General features: G+C 44.3%; 1 protein-coding gene across 5 annotated transcripts in view; it reads left to right on the top strand.

The window, feature by feature from the left end:
* The window catches only part of nhsl1b (NHS-like 1b), an 86,894-nt gene that overhangs the window by 21,587 nt on the left and 41,996 nt on the right, over positions 1–23,311 (top strand). The window contains exon 1 of one of the 5 annotated variants that reach the window (XM_019873704.1): positions 9,769–11,008. The exons of 1 other annotated variant lie outside the window; for it this stretch is intronic. In XM_019873704.1, coding sequence (XP_019729263.1) covers positions 10,768–11,008 — 241 coding nt within the window. In that variant the 5' untranslated portion in view covers positions 9,769–10,767. Of the gene's footprint in view, positions 1–9,768; positions 11,009–17,161; positions 17,601–22,842; positions 23,285–23,311 lie in introns of those variants that run through there. 3 more of the 5 variants (XM_019873708.1, XM_019873705.1, XM_019873702.1) reach the window with 3 other exon arrangements.

Genomic DNA, 23,311 nt, shown 5'->3' with positions numbered 1-23,311 from the left:
TTTTTTTTTTTTTTTTTTTTTTTTTTAATGTTTTGGAGTGGTTCATTTTGACTTCCATTGTTGATAGTCTTGATTACTGTTGCACTTGCGACCTTTTGTCTGGCGTCAGACTGAACCAAACGCATGGAAGCCATTTGAATAAATCAACATGCATTATTTTTTTTTTTATGATTAATTAGTTCACCTAATACTTTGGAAAGGTGCCTCGCAACCTATTTAATTGACCTATTATGTCTTAAATTGGTAATTACAGTCGGTACGGATCCTAATTTTTCTTTTCAGTACAAGTTTAGGTCGTAGGATTTTATTTTCGATTGGATTGTATCCGATTGCAAGCTTTCCACTGTGTTGTGTGTTGAAACTCAAATGTCACGATGAGTATTTCATGGCTTTCATTCTTGGTTTTGTCTTCTCTCTGCATGGGGATTCTGCATCCATCCGCCAACCATCACCTGCCACCTTTCGTACGCAACTCGCCAGGTAAGTTCCTTTCTTTTTTTTTTTTCGTTGCAACGTACAATTTGAGACTGCTCAGAGAATGATAGTTTCAACGTTTTGGTGAGGGCCGTCTTGGAAACGTGGGAAGAGATCGTGAAACAGTGCCTGTGTGAGATCATGTTTTGTCAAGCGCCACACCATGCGGAGCCCACAGGCGCCGTTGTGTTTTGCTCAATCCACCGCACGCGCGCACACACACACACACACACACACACACACACACACACACACACACACACACACACACACACACACACACACATGCACCCACACGCACCGGGAGCGTCCCACTTAGGCTCGCCCGCTCCGCGTCGTCCAAGCGGAGTTTTCTCACCGGAGTCGTCTGACCTGCTCCCACACCCCAGCGGAACCGTATCGCTTTACGCCGTCCTCACGCTGCTCGCCTTTCTCTGCGGCGGTCGGGCCCGTAGTTACAAAGCCGACTGGTCCGATTGGTTTTCATGAGCAAGTGTTCAAGATTTCGTGTTAAGTGAGCGAGATTGCGTAAGAGTGGATTTTCATTCATCTTGACTGGTATTGACACGAACCCTTTATTGTGTTTCATTTATGACATTGACGTGGATTTTCCTTCATGTCTCTGATCTAATAGTGCTACCTTGACTTACGAGTGCCACAGCCTTGATGAGGACAAGCGCTTTCGATATGATAAGTCATAGTCAGTTTATTAAAGGGATGTCCACTATTTCAGGAAACTGGCTGTCACCATCACAGAAACTTTTTAAGTGGTACAGGAAAATGTTCAACATTAATTTGTACAAAATATGTTCGGCGCAATTGGAGGAGCGGGGTTCGACTTCTGAGGTTCCATTGCTGCGCTAAACACCCTCCACGTCTCTTATCACGTTGCTCGTTAGTCACCGGTTGATCAGTACAGACGAGGGAGAAGTGACCAAAAACTGCAGTGTTTACATTGATGGCCGGACCAAGAACAAAGAATAATGTGTCACTATTAGACCATTTCATCAATTCTCTTAAGTGTGTGTGGACTGTGGAGGAGTCACATCAGTTGTTTCCTGAGGTTTTTTTTTTTTCAACATGGTGTTCAACTTCTCGAACGCATTTTTTTTTTTTTGGAGTCAAATGCCCACCTACTGATCTGGAACGTCTCCTGCTCAATAAACAGGCGTTCACTGCACCATGTGGTTAACGCTCATTTAAACGAGCCGAGCTCACACGCTGTTTCGCACCATGCCTCTGACGCTCCCCCAAGTTGATTCTGGCAGGCTTGAGTGTCACATGCAGGTCTTCATACTGAAGGGTTTTCCCCAGCTTTTGGTGCGCCCGAACTGTGACCTCAGGGTGATGGTGTTTTTTGTTGTTGTGATTATTAATATTATTATGATTTTTTTTTATCCTTTTAAATTAATGCTTGGTCGTTTACTTGGCATAGATTTTCCTTCAGAAATTCTTCCAGAATGATGCCATCCTCTTAAATTAACAAATTGGACCCACCAAGAGCCCAACAATTGGGTATTTGTACGATGCGCCCCACGATAAATCTAATCCTTTAGCATTATAATGATGCACATGGTGTTGGGTTAGCTCTTTTGCTACAATAATGTAATGTCAGAGGCGCTAGCACAACAACAGTCGCCTTTCTCTTATGTAATCCTTGTAATTCAGTCTCCTGGCATGACTAGTCGATTTACACTTAATCCAACGGTAATATTAGGGGGAAAATTGGATTGTGACACGTTGTTATTGGGATATACATTTTTGTCCGTATCGGTTTCACACGAGCATGAATGTGTAGTTTTAATGTCTCATCACCGAGGTGGTGTCCTCAAAGCTTTTGTCCCCTTGACGCTTGACTTTTCGCCAGTGCATCTCTTAGGCCCTTGAAAAGGTACACAGAGTCAGTCGCCTTGGAGTCGACTAATTAGGCCTCAAGGGTATGATTTTAAAATGCTAGTTTGTTTGTCTTGTGAGTCATACAAAACCTTCACAACCACCCCTGAAACTTAAGTCCCATTGAAAGAGTTGGATGGAAAACTACATTGCGTTGTTGTTGTTTTATTTTTTACATTTTTGCAACTTGACATCTGTGCAGTATGACTGCGTATGCCGAGAAACCTTTTAACGGACTTAATACCGAACGTCCCCGGAGTGAACGAGATTGTCTCTGCTGTAATGGCTTATTTTTCTGATCTGATCAATCACGTCATTGATCGATTGGCAAATTATGACCTAACTGTTCACAGATTTTGTATAAAATGCAAAATTTCTGCCGTTCCGATCCAGCCAATCAGATCTTTGTAAAGTCTCATCCAAAAATATGCATGTGAGTTACAGGTATTGAGGTTGTCCACTTGGGGTCGCCGTCCTCACGTACTTCTCTGGAGTATCTGTGGCTGTGAATGCGTGCGGCTTTGACTGACGTGGCCGTCAGCCAATGAGAGCGTCTCATTGAAAAGCTGCGATACGGCAGGACCGCCATAGTGCACTGTGATATGGTGACGACTGTATACAAACACAAAACCTCAAAATGTGGGCCAGATAGCCGCATACTGAACAAGGGAAAGTCCCCACTGGTTGCATTTATCCTATAGTGGTTGGCCACAATTTGCAGTGACTTCAAGTCTGAGTTGGGCTTCAAGTTTGTGGGCCACCCTTTCGACACATGCACTCAAGGAATGGCTGTGTTTGGAGAGGGGCTTTGGGCGGGCTAAATGAGCCGATCAGACGACAAAAACTCGTTGCATTTGAGGGTGACAAAGCAAAACGGGAGATGTGACAAACATGTCGAGATGGAGGAAGACAGATGGGAAAACGGGGAGAGAAGGAGGGTGGCCAGATGGAACTCGGCTCTGAAACTTCTGACAGCTTGTGGGAGGATTTCCTTTGGGGGAAGAGTCCGGGGGGGGATGCGCTCTATTTCTGTTGGATGTGCGACGGCAGCACGGCCAATATGAACTTCCTCGTTGACCTTGAGACATGCGTGGGTGTGCGCTCCACAGTGGTTTCTGCTTCAAGGAACGGCCATTGCTAGACCAGCGATTGGAAGTCACCGCTGCCAGCCGGCGAGGGGGGGGTTGGGGGGTTCGGTTCTGCGTTGAAATCCCCTAGCCAAAGCCTTTGCTCACTGCTTGAATCCGGGTGAAGGGAAGACAGCCAAAAAGGAAGCCAGTGTGTGAATTAAAGCTGGCACTTAATTCAAAGCAATAAACCAGGGCTGGGCCTATACAGTATGTACAGCTGGCCAATTCTAAAAACAGATCAAACCTCAGCGGAACTGTTATTGCAAACATGTAACCTAGTATAGAGTGGTTTCTTGAGGCATCAGTTTAATTTGTTCGATGACCATTTTTCTAACTTAAAAATAACCCCAGCAGACATTTTTGGAATATGTAACATGGAAAATAGCACCGTATTATACGTTGGTGCCTTGAGATACGAGCGGCCCAACTTAAAGAGTTTTTGAGATACGAGCCATCATTTGGCTGTTTCTTGCCACTCCCAGTTGGATTGTTCTGTCAAAGTAAACATAGAATAAAGAGAATTACGTGTGTGTGCGTGTGTGTGTGTGTGTGTGTGTGTGTGTGTGTGTGTGTGTGTGTGTGTGTGTGTGTGGATAAAATCACCTTTCTAAAATAATTGCCTGTCATTTAAAAAAAAATTCAGAGAACACCCCAAAGAAATCGAACCAAATATTGATGATGTTATATTAATTCAGTAGTCGTTTGTTTTCAGGGGGTATAATTGAATGATCTGTTTAACTAAGGATGTGGCCAATTTTAGCAGCGATGGCCAGCATCCAGAGATGTGTATGACAAAAAAACAAAAAAAAAAAAACCAAACTGTGCTGTCTTATGAATGGCTTGCTAGCTTAATGCTAGCATAATAATGGGAAATCCACTTCACATGCTCCCAGTTTTTTTTTTTAATCCTCTCGGAAAAAATACTAATATTACAGCAAGTATACACCATAGAGTGCAATTTTTCCTCCAAAATTTAATATTTCCTCCATTTAGTTGAGCTCTGTGATGACTGAAACTACAACGACCACTGACGGTGGAATTGGTTGCCCTCACTTGCAATAAGCCAAAAGAATAACAAAGCACCTCACCTACAGGTGTGTGTGTGTGTGTGTGTGTGTGTGTGTGTGTGTGTGTGTGTGTGTGTGTGTGTGTGTGTGTGTTTGTGTGTGTGTGTGTGTGTGTGTGTCAGACAGCAAGCGGCTGTAGAGGCCAACAAACTCAGTCCCTATTGTCATGCTAACGGTCGACCTGCCGTCTGCCTCATCAGCATAAATCTCGCTTTCCATTTTCCTCGCTGGGCCTCACACACTTTCTCTGATGGTGCAAGAGAACATCAAGGCCCCCCCTCCCCGCAACCGTGAACATGCACACCTACCTTGCCGCTACCGTTCTTTCATTCATCTCTGTGTTTTTTTTCCCTCTCTCTCTCGCAAGCTTGTGAAGTGGTTTTTATATGCGTAAACAGTACACATGGCGCTCGCACCTCTCGCAAGGTCGTAAACGTGATTCGTGAAGTCTGGCTCTGCGTCAGACGTGGACGGCGCCACCTGCGGCGAGCAGCACGGTCTGCCCAGTCAGGCTCCGAACCGGCCGCCGGCTCGTCTTTTAGCAAATGAGCTCCGCTTGTCTTTTGCCTTTCCTATTCTGTTGGCCCTCTCTCGACTTCGCAAAGAAAAATAAATCACATGAATGTCTTTTAAAGCAGAACATGAACTTGTTTTTACATCGGGGTGAAATGGGGTTTTACTATCATACTACTGCTCTTGCTCAGGAATATAAACACACTGATGACATCTTCCAAAATAACAACTCAAGCAATTTTCCCCTTTTCATGCGTAATTATTGTGCCTTACAATACTAATGTAGCCCTAAAAGTCCCAGCGTGCATAAATAGCGCCTTTTGTTCAGTGCTGATTATCTTAATTGAAATTAATGACTTGAGATGAGTGCCTAGTTTGTTCACTAAACTAGGGAATGTTGTCCTAAATCATGTCAGCATGAAATCGTCAAATAATCGCGATTGTATTTTCAATATTTACTTGGGAATTTAGGATGACACTTGTCGACTTTTTGTAGCCTTGTAAAATCAACTAGACATTTTTTGTGTGTGTGTGTGTGTGTGTGTGGGGGGGGGGGTTGGGTGTTGAGTAAGCATGCACATTCCCCACCGGCGCGTCCTCTTCCTTAACAGCTGCTTTTCAGTCATGTCTGTCAAGACTCAAATTCAATGGAAGAGGGGCGGAAAAAGCTCAATTGCTATTCCACAATATTTGAAAAAGAATCCTTTATTCTCTTAAAATTTTATTCTCGTGAAATTGCAGCTTGAAACTTTTAAAATGACAATTTATGATGAGAATAGATTCCCAGTCGCTACTCGTCCCAAACCCAGATAAAAATGTGCGACCACTGAAAGGAAAAGTGACTGATTTATTTCATTGCTTGGCCACAGTACTAACATTCCACCAATAGAGGGCGCAAAATAGACTGTTAAATGGTTTTGAGGATGTGTTGACTACATTGGTAGCATTACACGTCTGCTGGAAATGTCCGTGTGGATGCAATAACATAATGCCAGCGAAGCAAAGCTTCGGGCCCCAAATTTTGTGTCGACTTGTTTTTGTTGTCACTCTATTTGACTTCGTCGAATCGCAGTTGTCTCCTTTTTTTCCCTTTAAGCAGAACACACAGTGCTGGAATTTACTGAGAAGCAACACGTGACTGCGTATGCTTGTACTGTACTGCCCCCAGGTGGCCAAGGCGCTCATACTAGCAGGAGCAGCACAATACTCATTGAATTAGAGCAAAAAATGTGTGTGTAGTGGGGGGCGGGGGTCTTTCATTTCATTACTTTCTACTTAATTGTGTCATTATTGTGTGTTTTTGTAAAGTACATTATCTCGCTCTTTATATTTTTTGGGGGGAAAATATCTGGGAGGCAGGAATGTTTTGAGGGACTTTCCCTTCATTTGACTGGGGAAATACATTTTTGCGTTGCACCTTTTCCAAAGACAAAAGATTGAGTTGCACAGAACACATCTGGCCTCAGGTTTGCCGGACCAGCGTCTCTGCTCAGGCAAGACCGATCAGGAATGTGCAGCCGACCGCACCCACTGCTCCTTTTCAACCGCTGGACGCACGATGCGTGAGTGCATGTGTGTGAATTCCCTACTCCGATTACTGCCTCTGCGCGTTTGTCTCGAAAGCTATCGTGCGGCTCCTTCCTCACGCCGCTTTTGTTTTTCTCCGGAGTTGCCGTTTTTTTTTTTTTTTTTTTTTTTGCTCAGCTCCCCACCACGCTCAACAGTTGTGGAAAAGTACGCACATGCCTCCCACATGTGTGTCCCCTTTGTCTCATTTTGGGAAGCGGCCGGAATGCCACTCGACACCCTTTTGTCCAAGCTGCTAATGCCAAAAAAAAAAAAACACACTGAACATCCTGACCCGAAGTCGCACTTAAAACTTTGCAGTCAGCTGCTGCTTGGGGTCAAGGGGGGGAAGACGTCAATTCCTGTGATGCATGCGCGCACACACACACACACACACACACACACACACACACACACACACACACACACACACACACACACGCTTACTTGTGGGTAAGTGCAAGCATCAGAGTGGACCCCGCCTACAGCTTGTGTGTGTGTCTTCCTCAATATTTGTGTTGGCACAGCAGCCTTATCTCCTCACACATTAACACAATTATCATCATCATCATCATCATCATCATCTCGTCAGCACAGTCAGGCTCTCACTTAAAAGTGGACAATCAGGATTTTCTGGCCCATTAGCTCCTGCAGAAGTTTTTTTTTTTGTTTTGTTTTGTTTGTTTGTTTTCCTTTCCTCATTTGCAAATTTGTTAAATGGCGCCTCCTTGTGGAGGTAGGTTGTGGTCACAATGAGACAGGAGAAATTGTGATGAACAATTCTGACATTTCTTGAGGTCCATAACCTACATCCTATTGAGATGAACAATATTTGTGACAAAAATAAATAAGCCTTTATTTATAAATAAGTCAATGACAAAGAGGATTTTATACGGGATCATATTGACATTTCTTAATTCATCTCACGATATACTTGTTTGAGGGGACATTTTTAATGTGTAGCTGCAATAAAAGAATGCAAATACACAGAAGTATAATATAACGTTTTGACAAAGTAGTGAATTATTATATGAGTTTTTCAGGTGTCATGCAATCTACAAATGTTGCACCTACCTATATATATATATATATATATATATATATATATATGTGAAAATGAAACTACTTACGGGAGGTAGTTAAAAAAAAAAAAGCTATGACAACAGACACTCACAATCCCTTTCTCAGTCTGTTCATATTGTCATCGTCGTTTTTCTCGTCCTGGATGTCATTGGCATTCCCGCAACTGATGGAGAGCACTTATTGATCAGCTCACCTCCGCCCAACCTTTCCATTTTTTCTTCGTAACAGCTTAAGTGCCACCAAATGTACCGAGCCTAATTATTGATGTGGTATGTATTGGGGCTCAGATAGCCGAGCCAAACGCAGGTTGCAGAACAATTACACTGGTTTTGACTGATATTTTAAAATCAGAAATGCAACTTTTCTAGAATATTTTTTTTTTGCACTGATTCCAAATCTGCCTTTGTTTTCTTATAACAATAACAGTATAATAATATTTAGGAATTAAGGGTTAGATTCACAGATATACACAATTCACAAATATGACTAGATTTGAGGACGGAAGAAAGAGCAAGAAAACAAACAGGGCTGATGCTTGACATGAAAAGAGTCTTTCGCGTCTGTTGTGGGTAACAGTCTTTGTACAGCAGATACTTTTGAAATAGTCCACAAAGATCCCTTTGTTTCCTAACTTGTTCTTGACTGTGTCTGAACACAACAAAAACAGAGCAACTGAAGTTCAGCCACATGTCTTTCGTCCGCGCTTAAGTAGTCGCGTTCGTCGACGTTATTTACCCAGTGTTGCGTGCGTCTCCTCCGGTCACAGGGGTTCGCTGTCACCCGATCGGGTTTCTCTGCAAACAGGACCCAAGTTGAGGCAGGCCGCCAAGCATCTCCTGTACGTCGGCAAGACATTTTTTTCACTCGCCCGTCACGCCGCGATAAACACCCACATATTTTTTATTTCTCTTCTCATTGCATCTGATTTGGATAAGCTAAAGTACGCTTGTCACAAACTGACATTGGGAGCCTGTGCCGAGCCTTTTTGGACCAATCTCAACATATTGTCAAACTAACCAGAAGCTTAGCTAAAAGCAAAGCTGATAGCGGTCAAACACTGCAAAGAGTAACAGGATTTGCAATTTGTCGATATGGGAAATGAGAACATGGGGCTTTGTGAGAGCGACGTGCTCGACAGTTTGCATGCCGACCCTTGACTTTTTAATGTCCCTTGGGGATAAACGGCTTCTCTTACTGAAATGGAGAAATCAATGGACGACAGCAGGTTTCGGTTTCCGTCCTTGTTGTCCTTGTTGTATATGTGATAAGTTGATCATTGTCCTCAATCTAGTTTCTCAACAATTGGACAATTTCGCCTGCAGTGGGTCCTCTTTTGTTAACAGGACAATGTTGGGGACCGAAACGAACGTCAGGGTTGAAGGGGGATTAAGTCTCCCTTTACACCGCAACCTCGACACAAGCCTCAGATCGACTTTCAGCACCGTAACGGAGATCAGCCAGATACTGTTACTGACGAATCAGAAGGTACTCCGCTAACAGGATAGCGGCTTTCTCTTGACATGTTTCATAGTTCTTCATATTCGCGTAAACGCAAACACACCCATTGGACTGGTTTATTGTCCCACACCACACATGTGTAACCGCAGACTTGGTTGGGAAGAACACCGCTCTAACAGAGCCCTCTAAAAAAAAGTTGTTTTCGTCCCAGGACAGCACCTGTTGCCTGCCTTAATTCCCCCCCACTTGTGCACAAGAGAGACCCTGCAATTTTCAGAATTGCACTCCACCCCAGTTCATGATGGTCTGACTACGGTCTGGTTTGTGGTGTTTATGTTCCAGTCATGTCTAGTGTTTGAATAAGTCCTTTCCTGTCACCTCGGGCGGAATGTCAGCAACATGCCTTCACGAAAGGGTCCTGGAATAGACGCGACTTCAAACAGTCGCTTCTTAAAACCTCCACGGGCACTGGTTGTCCTCTGAGAACACCTTGCAGATCAAACAAAATGCTCTCAGAATCTCACGTTTATAAAGTAAAGGCAGTACAGTATGCCAAAGACATTTTGGTTGTCAGCATAAGACTCGGAACATATTTTATGTACAGGAGGATGGCTTAGGATATGCAGCAAAGGAGTAAAGGTGGAAGGGAGGTCTGAAAAAGCCGGGATGGGAGTGGTTCCACATGGATGGAGGGGCAGTGCAAGGATCCTAGAAAAGAGCTTGAGGGAGTGGACAAAGGGGGCGGAGTGACTCAGGTTTCAGCACTGTTGGTTGCTACCAGGCTCGGTTGGAATTCTAACCCTAACCTCACAACCCTCAATTCCTCCAAGACAAGACACTCAACCAAGCCTCGGATTTAGGAAAACCCTCCTGTCCTGTGCAGTCGCATGGATTCTTCTTCTGGTTTTTCTTTTGTTTTTTTAACCAGCCTATCATCAGCCTAACTGCCTCCTCTTTGTCCACCATTGACAGCTGATCTTTATCTCAACAGAGGAAATAAAATGCTTTGACTCAGAAAAGTTTTTCTCTCACGTGGCGGGAGCGTCGCTTCTGTTAGACCTTCGGGCTGAGAATAGACCGCGGATGCTGCAACATCTTCGCCTCCTGGCGCGTTGCAGTGCTGAGACCGTACGTGTCAGCTGGTGCGCCATCACACTTAAGGGCACACATGGTGCCGAAGAACAACAGGCTGCTTGTTTTGATTCTTAATCGTCAAGAAGCAGAATCGGCTTCTCCACGGGAAGGCTTTCTGTGCTTCTGCCCTATGCAAGTGTGTCTATCCGACGATTTGTGAATCCCGTCCGAACTCTTGAAGCATAAAGGAAGAAAAACAGCAGGAGGATTTAGTCTGTCGTGATGTGGAAGCCCGGATAAAAGTTGGTTTGGCTGGAACTATTGATATCCTCAACATGGAATCAAAATACTTGTGTTCCAAAGTACGCGCTCAGATCTGGGTGATGTTCCCCAAAACGTTTGGAATCTCACATCGTCCGTCCACCCGATAACCGCCATCAAAGGATTATTATTCGAAATTACAATCCCAAGAAGGAGAAGACTCTCCGATCCCTCATGAACTTGTGAGGATGAGAGGGGATCGGCGACCACCCGAGAAACCCGCCAAGCTGTCGCGTGCTCTCAGCTGGTTCAGCCTCTCCACCCTCTCGCGCCAGAACCGACACATCTTCTACAGCCAGAACGAGCTACACGTGGTCCACGACCACCGCTCGTCCCAAGAGCAGCATTCTCACCCCGACTGCCGCGCCACTAGCCCGGACACCGGCGGTGACACCGACGACTGGGTGTACCAGCCTCAACACAAGATAGGTTGTTGTTCAATTGCTTTCCAAAAATATCTGTGAAACCACGCGGCATCCGCGGCGGTTTTCACGACCCGGTCGGACTTTTGTTGACACTTGCTTTTTAACAGGAAGATTGTGAAGTAGCCACTAGACTTTTTCCGGCCTGTTGTTCTCCACTTCCTTGTTGCCGTGGAGAACATGTGGGAGGTGTTACCGGGGACAGTTTAGGGGGTCAAAGGCGATAGGTAAACAATGATTCTTCGTCCTGCGGAAGCAGCGTAGGTGATGTCATAGTGTGATCTTCTTCCAGGCTCTGTGGGTGTTTAGTTCTTTCCAGATGTTAAAGTACAAGCCGTACCTCTCTCGGGAGTAGTCTTCTGATTAAACTGGCAAGTTATTGATCCATTTCTGCGTGGTGGCACTTAGTAGCAATCTACCCAAGAAGAGAAATTCACACCATAACTTGGTTAACTTTGACCTCGTTTTGTTGTCACTGGCAGCTCTTCTGTTTGCTCAGATCAGCCTCAACCAATTTGACACACAAATTGGCTGGCACAAGTCGTCACCCATATTGAAATGAATTCAAATTCTCGCACACCAACGAGGCGGTGTCACACCTGCTCGCTGGGATTGTGACACATTTGGCGGCGGTGTGCGAGTCCGCTCGAGTTACGCACTGCCGCGCTCGTCAACAAAATCATTTCTGAACGTTGCACTGACATGTGGGAGGTGTTACCGGGGACAGTTTAGGGGGTCAAAGGCGATAGGTAAACAATGATTCTTCGTCCTGCGGAAGCAGCGTAGGTGATGTCATAGTGTGATCTTCTTCCAGGCTCTGTGGGTGTTTAGTTCTTTCCAGATGTTAAAGTACAAGCCGTACCTCTCTCAGGAGTAGTCTTCTGATTAAACTGGCAAGTTATTGATCCATTTCTGCGTGGTGGCACTTAGTAGCAATCTACCCAAGAAGAGAAATTCACACCATAACTTGGTTAACTTTGACCTCGTTTTGTTGTCACTGGCAGCTCTTCTGTTTGCTCAGATCAGCCTCAACCAATTTGACACACAAATTGGCTGGCACAAGTCGTCACCCATATTGAAATGAATTCAAATTCTCGCACACCAACGAGGCGGTGTCACACCTGCTCGCTGGGATTGTGACACATTTGGCTGCAGTGTGCGAGTCCGCTCGAGTTACGCGCTGCCGCGCTCGTCAACAAAATCATTTCTGAATGTTACACTGGGGTATGAGTGGAGTGGAATGGAGTCAAGTCGCATTCCATCTTCTCCACATCCAGTTTAGTGTCAGCGAATTTAGGCCATCAGATCAAATGTATTCATCAGCGTAACACTCGCGGCGATAACCAATTGTACGTCTGCAACGATATCTTTTGAAATGCTGATAATTATCAAGTTGACGGGCATAGATAGCTCTTGTTCTTCTATACTGACGCTAAGGGCATCGTCCCAATCTTTTGTTACCCCGTTCTGAGACCACTGATGCAGGCGACCACGGTATGATTAGTTTTCGAAGCGTCCGACTTGGTTCAAAGTCTTCACGTCTGTTTTGTGTGGACAACTCTGAGACTCAGTGCAAAACTTAGCGTATACGTACCGGTCCTTCAAGCTAGCTCTTGGAAGGAAACGAGTGTTTATTGACTGGATTCCATTTGTGGACTGTGAATTTGCGATGAACTTTTTTATACATTTTTTTTCCTGGCCAGACACTGTCGGCGACGGGTCAGTGTAAAATCCTTTTCGCCGTGCAACACATAGTACACACATATACTGAACGCCACACAGAAGAAACGTCACATACCAACGCTCAAGCTATTTATAACATCTGGACGGCACTCCAGAAGCCATGACAAGACGTTCTGGGCAGCGTTGTGCATAAAAATAGCCCGAAAATGAGCGGCTGTGGCTTGCAAACCATCATTTTTCACACAACGTCTCCAGGCTCGGCTGTTTGGATCTGTTCCCATGGCAATGATGCGTATGTGAGTAAGTGTTTTCCTCACTGGCTCCATAACTTTTGACCCGCCTCCAGGGGATGCCTGCAGGCCAACCAGCTGCGAGAAGCGAAAGTAATTGCTGGTGAAGACTAGTAAAACTGGCATTATCCCACCCCCCCCCACCCCAAAAGAAAAAAGTTATTTCAGCAGGGAGCATGGTGACCTAGTGGTTAGCATATTCGCCTCATAGCTCTGAGGTTTGGAGTTTGAATCTTTCATATTTTAAAGTACCGTATTTTCCGGACTATAAGTTGCAGGTTTTTTGGGGGTGGGGGGGGTCATAGTTTGGCAGGGGGTGCGACTTATACTCGGGAGCGACTTCTGTGTGAAATTATTAACACATTATCATTTTACATTATTTTCATATTAAACCGCAAGAGGGCGCTCTAGGCCCGTGTTGATCAATCGACGATGAGTCTGGCGTCAGCGAAGTAGCAGAGGAAGGATTTAATGATTTGGAGTGACACTGATGGCTTGGTAATTTGAGCATGTTCTTGATGCTGTGACTATCTGAATAACGAATAATATGTTACGTGAACATACCAAGCATGTTCTCCGTTTGTTGTTTATGCGTCATGTAACGTTAGCATATCGGACACTTATTCAGCCTGTTGTTCTTTATTTTACTTTTGTTTTAAATTGCCTTTCAAGATGACATGTTTGTTCTTGGTTTTGGATTTTATCAAATACATTTCCCCCCAAAAATGCGACTTATATTTTTTTCTTCTTTATTTTGCATTTTATGGCTGATTCGATTTATACTCTGGAGCGATTTATAATCCGGAAAACACTATATTCTTTGAGCCAGTTGGAACACTCACTATATGAAATTTTAAATTCTTGTAACAAGAACTCCAGTCAGTCAGACATGGTTTTTGAAGTCTAGGTGAAAAAATAGACGGTCCTGTGACGATTGAGTCCCTGTAAGTATTTAGGGCAGCAGCATATTGACCTAAATATTAACCCTACCTTGGCAGCAGTCAGAAGCGGAATTGGCTCGCCTCTCGCACGAAATCATTTTCATGAGATATTTATGAATTAAGGCTGTATACGGACAAGGTTATTTTAGGACACTGAGCCAGAATTCTCAATATTTGCCTATATCGCATTATATCGCATTGTTTTTTTTTTTTTTTTTTTTTTTTTTTTTAATGGGTACTGCTAAGTCTTTCACTGGCATCCATTTTCAAAGCACAGTTTTCCAACTTGCCATCCACTATATTGAGCATTTTGACTGAATATGAATGTTGTGTTCTGACGATATAAGCACCAAGCCCGCCAAGAACAAAAAGTACTCTCCTCTTTCACCGAAAACGTTTTTGCTTTTTCACAAAAAGAAACATGTCAATAAATACTTGATGAGAATATCTTTTGCTTTTTTTTTTTTAATACCTCAAACTATAAAACATTAAAATACAAAACACAGAATAGGCTTTTGATGGCAAAATTATTAAATTAAATTATTTACAGATACACAATTATGAAACACTCCGTGAGCGACGTCAGTGATTTTTTTTTTTTTTTTTTTTTTACATGGCCTCGGTCATGCACTCAATGAACTGGGTCATCTTTTTTTTTTATTTCACAGTCGTGACATTCACTTTTTACTCCCCACCACGACACAGAAATGAAATTTGCATGTACCTTGAAAAAAAAAAAAATCAAGCAAGCGATGTCTCGTATCTTGGCAAACTCGTAAGGTACTACCCCCTGCACTTTCTGTGTGGTTATGTGACAAACTCATCCTCCTGTAATGCAGTGGGCCAATCCAGATTATCAGATGATAATTTTCCCCGAGGGGAGGATATGTGTGTGTATAAAGCAGCAAGGCCTCATTAAAAGATAGATGCGGAAATCTGCTGATGTGGCCTACAGCCTGGGGAACATGTTGTACACGCAAATACTCCAATGTATCAAATGGGCCTAATTCTCTCTTCTTTTCTTTCCTATGTGCTGATAACTGATCCAACCTATCCAGGTAAGTCACTTCCTCCTTTCTTTTGACCCCTCCACCTCATGGTTCATGTCTCTTTTGGCTGATCTCGGATCAGTCCTACCACCTCACGTTTAAGCCTGCGTGTGAGTGAAATCGCATTACAGCTACAAAAAAAAAACCCACCAAAACAAATCTCTCGGTCGTATGGCGACTGTTATTTGACGGCAATTTGTATCATACACATCCTATTAGCTCGGCATTATGGGGTTTTATCCTCCCCGAATGGCACAAGACTTGATGAAAGGGGAGAGGATTACATTTGTGGACATGATTTCAATTTGCGTGGTTCTTGTTGAGAGACTGTTGTTGCTTTGACCGGCCACAATTTATCAATTTTTGCCTTTCGGCGTAAAATAACAACACGTTTGTAACAGCTGACAATGTACAGCACACTCTGTTGAGATAAGATGGCGGCTAAAGCGCTCCCCTTGACAACAATGACTGTGTTTTATCTTGTGACAAAGTTTATCTTTTCAGTTGCAATGGGTACAGTTTTCATGTCTTGTACTTGAAAACAACAATTATTTCCTGAAGTGCGATGTACATACAATATGTGGATCACATTTCCATTTTTCTCTTGTATAACATCAAAGTCGCATCCACAAATCTTCCACCAGAAACAAATCAAAGAAACATGTTGATGCGGAACTCCTAATCGTGATTCAAAGTATCCATTGGTCAGCGACCGTTTCCGTTCATTCCTCCTCCGTCATCGTAGGAACTGGAAGGCCATCGAAACGATTGATACACCCTGATGGAAAACCCATCAAAATGATATAATGCGACGATTCAATAAGTACCGTTTGCAGCGCCAGCAGATTTGTTGGCAAATTGAATTCTAAAATTCCTTCTCTCCCGCTTGGCTTAGCGAGAGCCGTCATCAGGCCGACCTCAGTAGCGGTTCTTTCGAGCTGGCGGTTTTAATAGCGGAGGTTCCCGCGAGCATTATAAGGTGGAAGCCTGGAGGCAAAAAAAAAAAAAAAAGTTTTATGGGCTGCTTTGTTAGGCAGCAGCAGGCTTCTTTTCGAGCTTTCCTTATTGTCATTTCAAAATGTTTTTTTTTTTTTCTTTACACACAAAACTGGCGACATCTGGTCTTGGCAAACGTGTCACGGCCTGCAAGCAATAACGGGACTGGGATTAGTGTGCTCACCACTCAAAAACGTCAACCGTACTGAAGCTGAATTTGACAAACACTGCCAGCAGCGTCACGATAACGCTCTCAGACGTATCGCACTGTATGAAACAAAAAACATTGGCTCCATTTGTAGCAGGGAAACTGATGGATCTGCAGCTTCGCGTTGTCTTCCATTGTCGCTTCCTGTAGATGTCATGGCCAAGTATCCCAAAACTTGATGAATGACCTAAAAAACCCCGTTCCAGTCAGTCCATGTGAAAGCCATTAGGGAACCTTCATTGGAAATCAATGGCTTTTTTTTTTTTGCTGTAGATCTTTGCTAATGCTCGTTGAGCATTTGAGATATTACGGGATGGACGGTAGCTGTGTTTGTCACTGCGGGCTGGCTCGGGTTTCCATCAATGTTTTGGCATCAGCACATGCAGATGAGCTTGTCGTTTGCTCCCACGTAGGCCAACAGTGAAATTGTGGGGGATTGAAGTGATTATTTTTGATCAGAACATCATGTTTTGGCGCCATGCGAACTGCTCACTTTCCATATGCTCTAAAAACACATCCCTTCACATACAGTTGAAAACAACCGTAACGACGGTACCGTTTTGGCTACTCGTCAGCGCTTTCAGCAAATGAAACATTTTTCTAATGGGTCCCAAAGTGAACTGGAAATTTGAAAATCATCACTTTCTTTTTCTAAACAGGAAGGAAAAAAAAAGCAAATCCAGTTTTACCGTGACTTGTGAGTAGGCATGCGCCGAGATCAAATTCTTGCGGTCTGATAACAGCGAGCAAAAATATCACGCTTTCATGGGATCACATGATTTCAACTGCAGCTCTTAAAACAAGGCAAGGTTGCGCTTTTCATACACGAGGTAACTCAATGTGCTTCACAGAGTTCCCAAACAACATTTAAAGGCAAACAAACTGAAATCATTTCAAAAATATGGAAGGATTTAAGACATTTTAAAGCAAACTCCTCCTTAACATCAATGAATCCATTATGTCTTTATTTTATTTTTTTCTTAGGTTGTGATGTGTACGTACAGGCGAGGAAAAACACGTGTTTACCAGACTTTCCCTGGCACTGAACTTCAGTGCAACAAATAATAGTGTGTAAATTCCCATTAGACAAGTCTGATGTGGTTAAATGGCGACAGTAGCTCTGAGGCTTTAAAGATGAGAGACGCTCGGCTCTGATAGATGCGCAAATACAGCAGCAAACGAGAGGCGGGGGATTTTTTTTTTTTCTCTTTTGTTTTTGCGCGAAGCACTTTCCTGCAGTGGGGAAGTTGGCGTGTTGCCCCTCGTGTGTGACTGGAGGAGGAGGAGGAAGAGTGGGAGGGCGACGGCACGGGCAGAGCGTAAGTGTCAGTGTCTCGGCTGCGTGCGTGAGGGAGCGAGCGGCGAGAGCCGGGGAGGAGGAAGGCGTTTGTTTCTGGTGGAATTAAGTCAAGAGGAATGTTCTGCTTGAGGGGTAAGTGTCTGCAGCGGACGCGGATGTTTTTTTGCATTTGGGCGTGTGATCGGCAGGAGGACAAAGAAAAGTTGAACTCCATCCCTCCTTTGTTGGAAACGAGCATATGTCCAAGCCGTTTCCTCGCCTCGATCTCCTCCCTTTCCATTTGAATCTTTCCTCACTTTGTGCCTCTTCGGTCCTGTTCAAGTTCCCTGAGTTGTTTTTTTTTTTGTGTGTCTGTGTGTGTGAAAATAATGGCGATCAAAGCGATGTACATATTTTTCTACTGCGGCATTGTCCTTCCTGTGCCAGCTTGCGAAAGCGGCTACTCCAAAGTGCAGTTCAAGAAAAAGGAGCAACACTTCTGCTGCCCTGACACTCACCACTCACTCACTTTTGGCTTCTCCAACCTCCTTCATCACCTCTCAAGAATGCATGTGACATCATGGCGTTGGATAGAGATTTTTAATATTTCCCCTAGTTTGCAGCGGATTTCTACCAAGTGTCAAACTGGTCTTCACGACACGCCACATCATAGCTATGCTTTCACCCAGTGGTTATAACCAGACGCGGGTGGAATAACCACAAATTGTACTCAAGTCAGAGTACTGTTACTTCAAAATAATATGACTCAAGTAAAACAGTAGTCCTCCAAATAATTGCTTGAGTAAGACTAAGTAAAAAAAGGCAAACTGGGTTGCTGTGCTAGAAGATGTCATCCTTATGGAACTAATTCTCTTGTCTCCGGTTTCCAGGAGACATTAAACATTTTTGACTGTTTGGGGTTGTTAAAAAAAAAAAAAAAAAAGTCCCAATCCCTCAGCTGGATGCAATAAGACACAATTGACACTTGGAGTTTCCGCACCAAGTAACCAATAAGGCAGGCCAACTACATGGCTCAAAAAAGATGAAACCAAATTGAGTCATTCAGAGAAGTATGTCACACTGGTTGTCCAACACATTTTTTCGCGTCAAAATCATGTGTCATGTAGGGTATGTCATGTCGAATAAATACAGACATTTGGATGGACTTGGCACAATTCACTTCTCTGTAAGATGCAGTCATTTTAGTCTCTTCACTGAGGATAAAGAATAAATGCCCGATCGTCCTGTTGTGTTATCTGTTGAAAAACGTTTGAAGTATTATTAACATACTTAGAAAGAACGTAAAGAATGTAAAAAGTCCCATAATTTTGTCAAATCCCCATCTTTGACCGGTCACAGTTTTAAATGTCGTGTTGCCAACACGAACTGACCCAGATCCTGTCCCTGTTGTGGTTGCCAGAGATGCAGATTGCTTGTCCATGTTACGATTAAAAGCAAGCAACCCAAGCCCTCATGCAGCCCTGGTCCATGTTCTTCAGCAGCCAGCTGACCACATATCCCCACGGCAGCCTTGAGTTTTGGCCTAAGCTTCTTTACGCTTGTTGACACCAGCTTTTTGGGACGTTACATAAGGAACTGCTTCCCCTTAAAGCTCCCAAGTTGGAACGTGATCAGACTTGAGATGTGGAGTCTCATCCAAGATAATGATTCTATTGCCGTAAGGTTTGTTAAGGTCACTCGTGGCTAGAACATAATTCTGTTGATGCCAGCTCTTTCATTGCCATTACCGATCGTGAGATATTATCCGGTGTGTTATCGGGCCAAAAAGCTGAAGTATCTGTCAAAAGGGCCACATGTTCCTTGCATTTTGACAAATGGACAGGATATGAGGATCAGAGTGTAATTCATCAACTTCCCCATTAGGGGAACAACTCCGCTCTAACTGAGGGATTCCCCAAATTTTGGCGAACTGGGTGCTTTCAACAGGCTGAATAGAGGGTGCGCCACCTCTACTAGGACGTTGAAGTGGGTGCATGGCTTTAACAGTTCAAGAGGGGCTACTCGAACTTAGTATTCCCCACAGTTTTTCAGCCAAGGAGTGCGCAAAGTATGTGGGAATGTTAAAAAGAGTGAGTTCTTTGAACGTTTGGTAATTGCTGCTTTACGTTTTTTATGCCAGGGGGTGCGGTGATTCTGTTGGGATGTTGAAGGGGCTGTATGGCTTCAAAAAATTTCAGCAAGGGTTTACGCAAAATGGATGTGAAAAGGTGTGTACAGCTTTTTAAACACTTGGGAACGCGGTGCGCCAACTCTGTTTGGATCAGCATTCAGACATATGTAGCAAACCTCGACTCCAGTGCACACGCACCACCGAACTATCATTGTCAAATCATGTAAACAGAATCAAAATATATATACCCCAAGGGGGTGCGCACCACATTTTGCGAAAAGCCTATCTAGCTGTCCTTTAATCGGCTGGCATTTTTCAGTGCGTGTGAACATCCAGGAGATGCCAATCGAGATATGCTGGAATGTGTCAGGTCATCTTTAAAATCTATTTGCACTTTGCGGACACTTGCTGCTTGAAAGGTGACGTAGAGTTAATATTAGAGCAGTTTTAGAGCACATGTGACTTGAATCCTTGTCATGTGTGCGCATGTGCATTTATTTTCCACACACGCTTTCGGAAAGGCAGCGATGGGTCACGTTAGTTTGGGCTCACAGGGCAATGACCTTCATAGCTCTCCATATGTCTTATCCTATATTTATCCACGACACTGCTATTGCGTGTCACACACTTTTTCACGGTATATCCGCAGCATGGAGGATTTCAACAAATCTACTGTAGGAACAAGGTGCACGTCCATCACCAAACTACAATAACAAAGGTAGCCTATTGCAAAAGTTGTTTTACACTTTTTAAAGTAACATCCTTTTTTTTCTCCAGATTTTGTGAATAATAATTAAAGCAGTAAGGGGGTAAGGGATGCACAAAAGCAAGTTGAACTCATGTCAGGATGCGTGAATAAAAAAACAGGTGTGATTAAAAGACGGACTGGAGAAAGGATGGCAGAAAAGTTGATTCAACCAAAGGAAGGAAGGAAGGAAGGATATAAATTTAAAAATGCGGATCTGAGGGAAGGATGCAGGAAGGAAGTTGGGAACAAAGGAAGGCATGAGGGACGGAAGGAAGGAAGAAAGACAAAGAAGGAAGGAAGGAACAAAAGCAGGTTCTCAACTCAACTCAACTGTATTTATAGAGCACTTTAAAACAACCACCGTTGTATATAAAGGATCGATCTGGAGGTAACATTGCGCCGCATTTGAAGTTTTCACTAGGGTTAAGTTTTAGGCAAAACAGTGGTCATCTCCCTGCGGGTGAGTGCACGACTAAAACCCAGCATGCAGGTGCTCCATTGGGATTCATGTGCAGCCATGGTTACCATTGTCCCTCATTGACCAAAGCCCTTCCGTTCTAGTCCTCCCTCTCAACCCCCCCGCCCCCCCAACACTTTACACTCGAAACATGTGGACACTCACTTGCCACAAATATGCGTTTTGACATTTTTCGTCCGGCGTCAGCGCTCGCACGGCTCTAATAGCGTTGCACTGGATGACCCTTGAGGTGTACGCATTTGTAGACTGTGGTTTGCCCATTATGGTTTGTATTTGCACGCGTACATGCGGTGGTTTTGGCCGACCCGACACTGTGGAAATGATAACCATCGTTAATGGCTCCTTCAGGGCGCTGGCGATCCGCTGTTGAGGCTTTGGCTGAATGGCAGCCAAACGTGGACACACAGAGAGGATGTGTAAAATAGGGTTCACGTTTAGGTCTTAAAAAGTCTTATGAATGGCTTTCTTATACCTGCAAATGCCCCTTGAAATGCTATTCGGGCAAAAAACACTTGAGATGACCAAGTCTGCACTTCTCTGTTGTAGTAACATAACTGAGCTGCGAGAGGCAGAGTGGTGCCACAGGACATCCAGACCGCTTGAATAGATAAAGAAGAAAAACAAGTTGGAAGTATAGGAAGGAAGGAAAAAAGACCTAGCTTATCTCGTTGGTTACAAATTTTTCTCTCTCTGGCGAATGATGGTAACCAGCGGCTCCCTATTTATGTCAGGCAACAATTGGCTTGCGGTCCCTTTCACATCCCAATCATGGAATCCATTGCTCAGCCAACACATAAGGATTTGCCCTAGCAATTATTGAATTGGTTTCACATTTACAGTTGTCGGCCCAAGAACACATCCCGCACCACAGGATACTCGCTCAGGATTATCCTTCAGACACAGCCAACAATCAGGCCTATGCCGACTTCTATGAGAAATGGCCGAAGATGCTTCATTTCAATGATTTACTTTTGGATTTATGATTTGCGACCACCACTAGAGGGAGACTTTTCCCCCCCACCCCGAGTGCTGCCTTGTAATTCCAGCATTACGCCCCACTAACCAGCTGCCCTCATCCTCACCTATCACGCTTGATGCCAGCACCAGTCACGGTCTGATGGTGATCTATTCTGGTTTTAATCCGCTGTGCGTGCATCTGTCCGTGTTCAGGTGTCAGGTATTAATTTACACCACCCATCTGTGACTCACATGGCTACAGTTACCCATGCACACTTGTTAACTTTTGCCATACCAGGTTGTTGTGCGCACCTTTGTGCCCTTATTTTGTATGTGACATCATCTGTGTGTGTGTGTGTGTGTGTATTGAGTTACAACAGCGATTCACATGCAGGCGTTTGAAGTTCCATGACACAGGGGTTTGCATCATTCATGTGCCATCTGACAAATGGCAACCCAGTTTTGAGGCAGTAGCTAATTACCACCAGTATGGTGTCCATCTGTGTTGAGTGCGTTCTAGTGGAGACGAGGCTGGATAATCTGGGTTTACAGATTAGATGAGCAGGGTTGAGAATCAAGAGGAATTGGGGAGAGGCGGGGTGGGGGTGTAAGGTTCTGGACTATGACGAAGTTCCTTCTTAAATTGCCAGACGCAGAGAACTGCTGACTTGCTTCCAACTTCAAACTGATGCATGGCTCTCTGGACTTCTGAACATCAGTTTAAATCAATTGATGCGTTGCATGATGCGTCCAAGTGAGTTAAAACACGGAGTAATTGTTTTGTTCTCAACCTCATTTTTGGACCTTTTTGATATCAGGATTTTTGTGGTCATTTTTGCAAGTCCAAGATGTCAAGAGCATGCCAGGACTTTCTGATAGCCTAGTTCTAAAATAGTTGTGGTGAACATTTGTTGTGGAAGTTCAGTTTTGTAAGATAACCTTGCACACAGGCTTCCTTTGTCAAGTAAATCAATGCAAATCAATAGAATCCCCTGAGAGAGGGAACGGAAGGACAAAAACTGTAGGAGGAGGGAGGAGGAGTCCAAGTTGGGGGGGGTGGGCATTGCGGTCCCCGGCGGGTTACCAAAACTACCAGCCACCACCTCAAGTGGAGGCTCCAGATTGAGGAGAGAGAGAGAGGGAGGAGTTGTGGGGTCTGCATAGCCCAAGGGAGGTGGGCGACTGCTTGGTGTTAAGGTCTTAGCTGGGGATGATCACATATGTGCACTGCCTCTCTTCGGCGCCGGTGGTCAGCTGCTGGCACAGGGCCTGCTATGAGGACCGCCCTGGCGAAAGGCAAGCGCCGTTCTCCTTCCAGCCCGCCAACAAGATGGGGAATCGCCTCCAGTCGGAGGCCTCCCCCAGCGCCCGGACACCCAGCAATGAGGGCTGCCTACGCAAAGGTCTGCTGTCCGTGTCTAAAGTCCACCAAAAACCGGACTCTCTCTGGACACCCAAACCTCTGCTTGGACCTCTTGTTAAAAGCCCGTCAGGGAAGACTCAAACCTTCCATAATGAGAAAGGTACAGTCCCAAGAAGCAAAGTTGTTG

This window comes from Hippocampus comes, unplaced genomic scaffold (genome assembly GCF_001891065.2).
Source record: "Hippocampus comes isolate QL1 unplaced genomic scaffold, H_comes_QL1_v1.1 scaffold126, whole genome shotgun sequence".
Classification (NCBI taxonomy): domain Eukaryota; kingdom Metazoa; phylum Chordata; class Actinopteri; order Syngnathiformes; family Syngnathidae; genus Hippocampus; species Hippocampus comes.
Note: the sequence above shows the minus strand (reverse complement) of the source record. Positions and strands in the feature narration are given on the sequence as shown.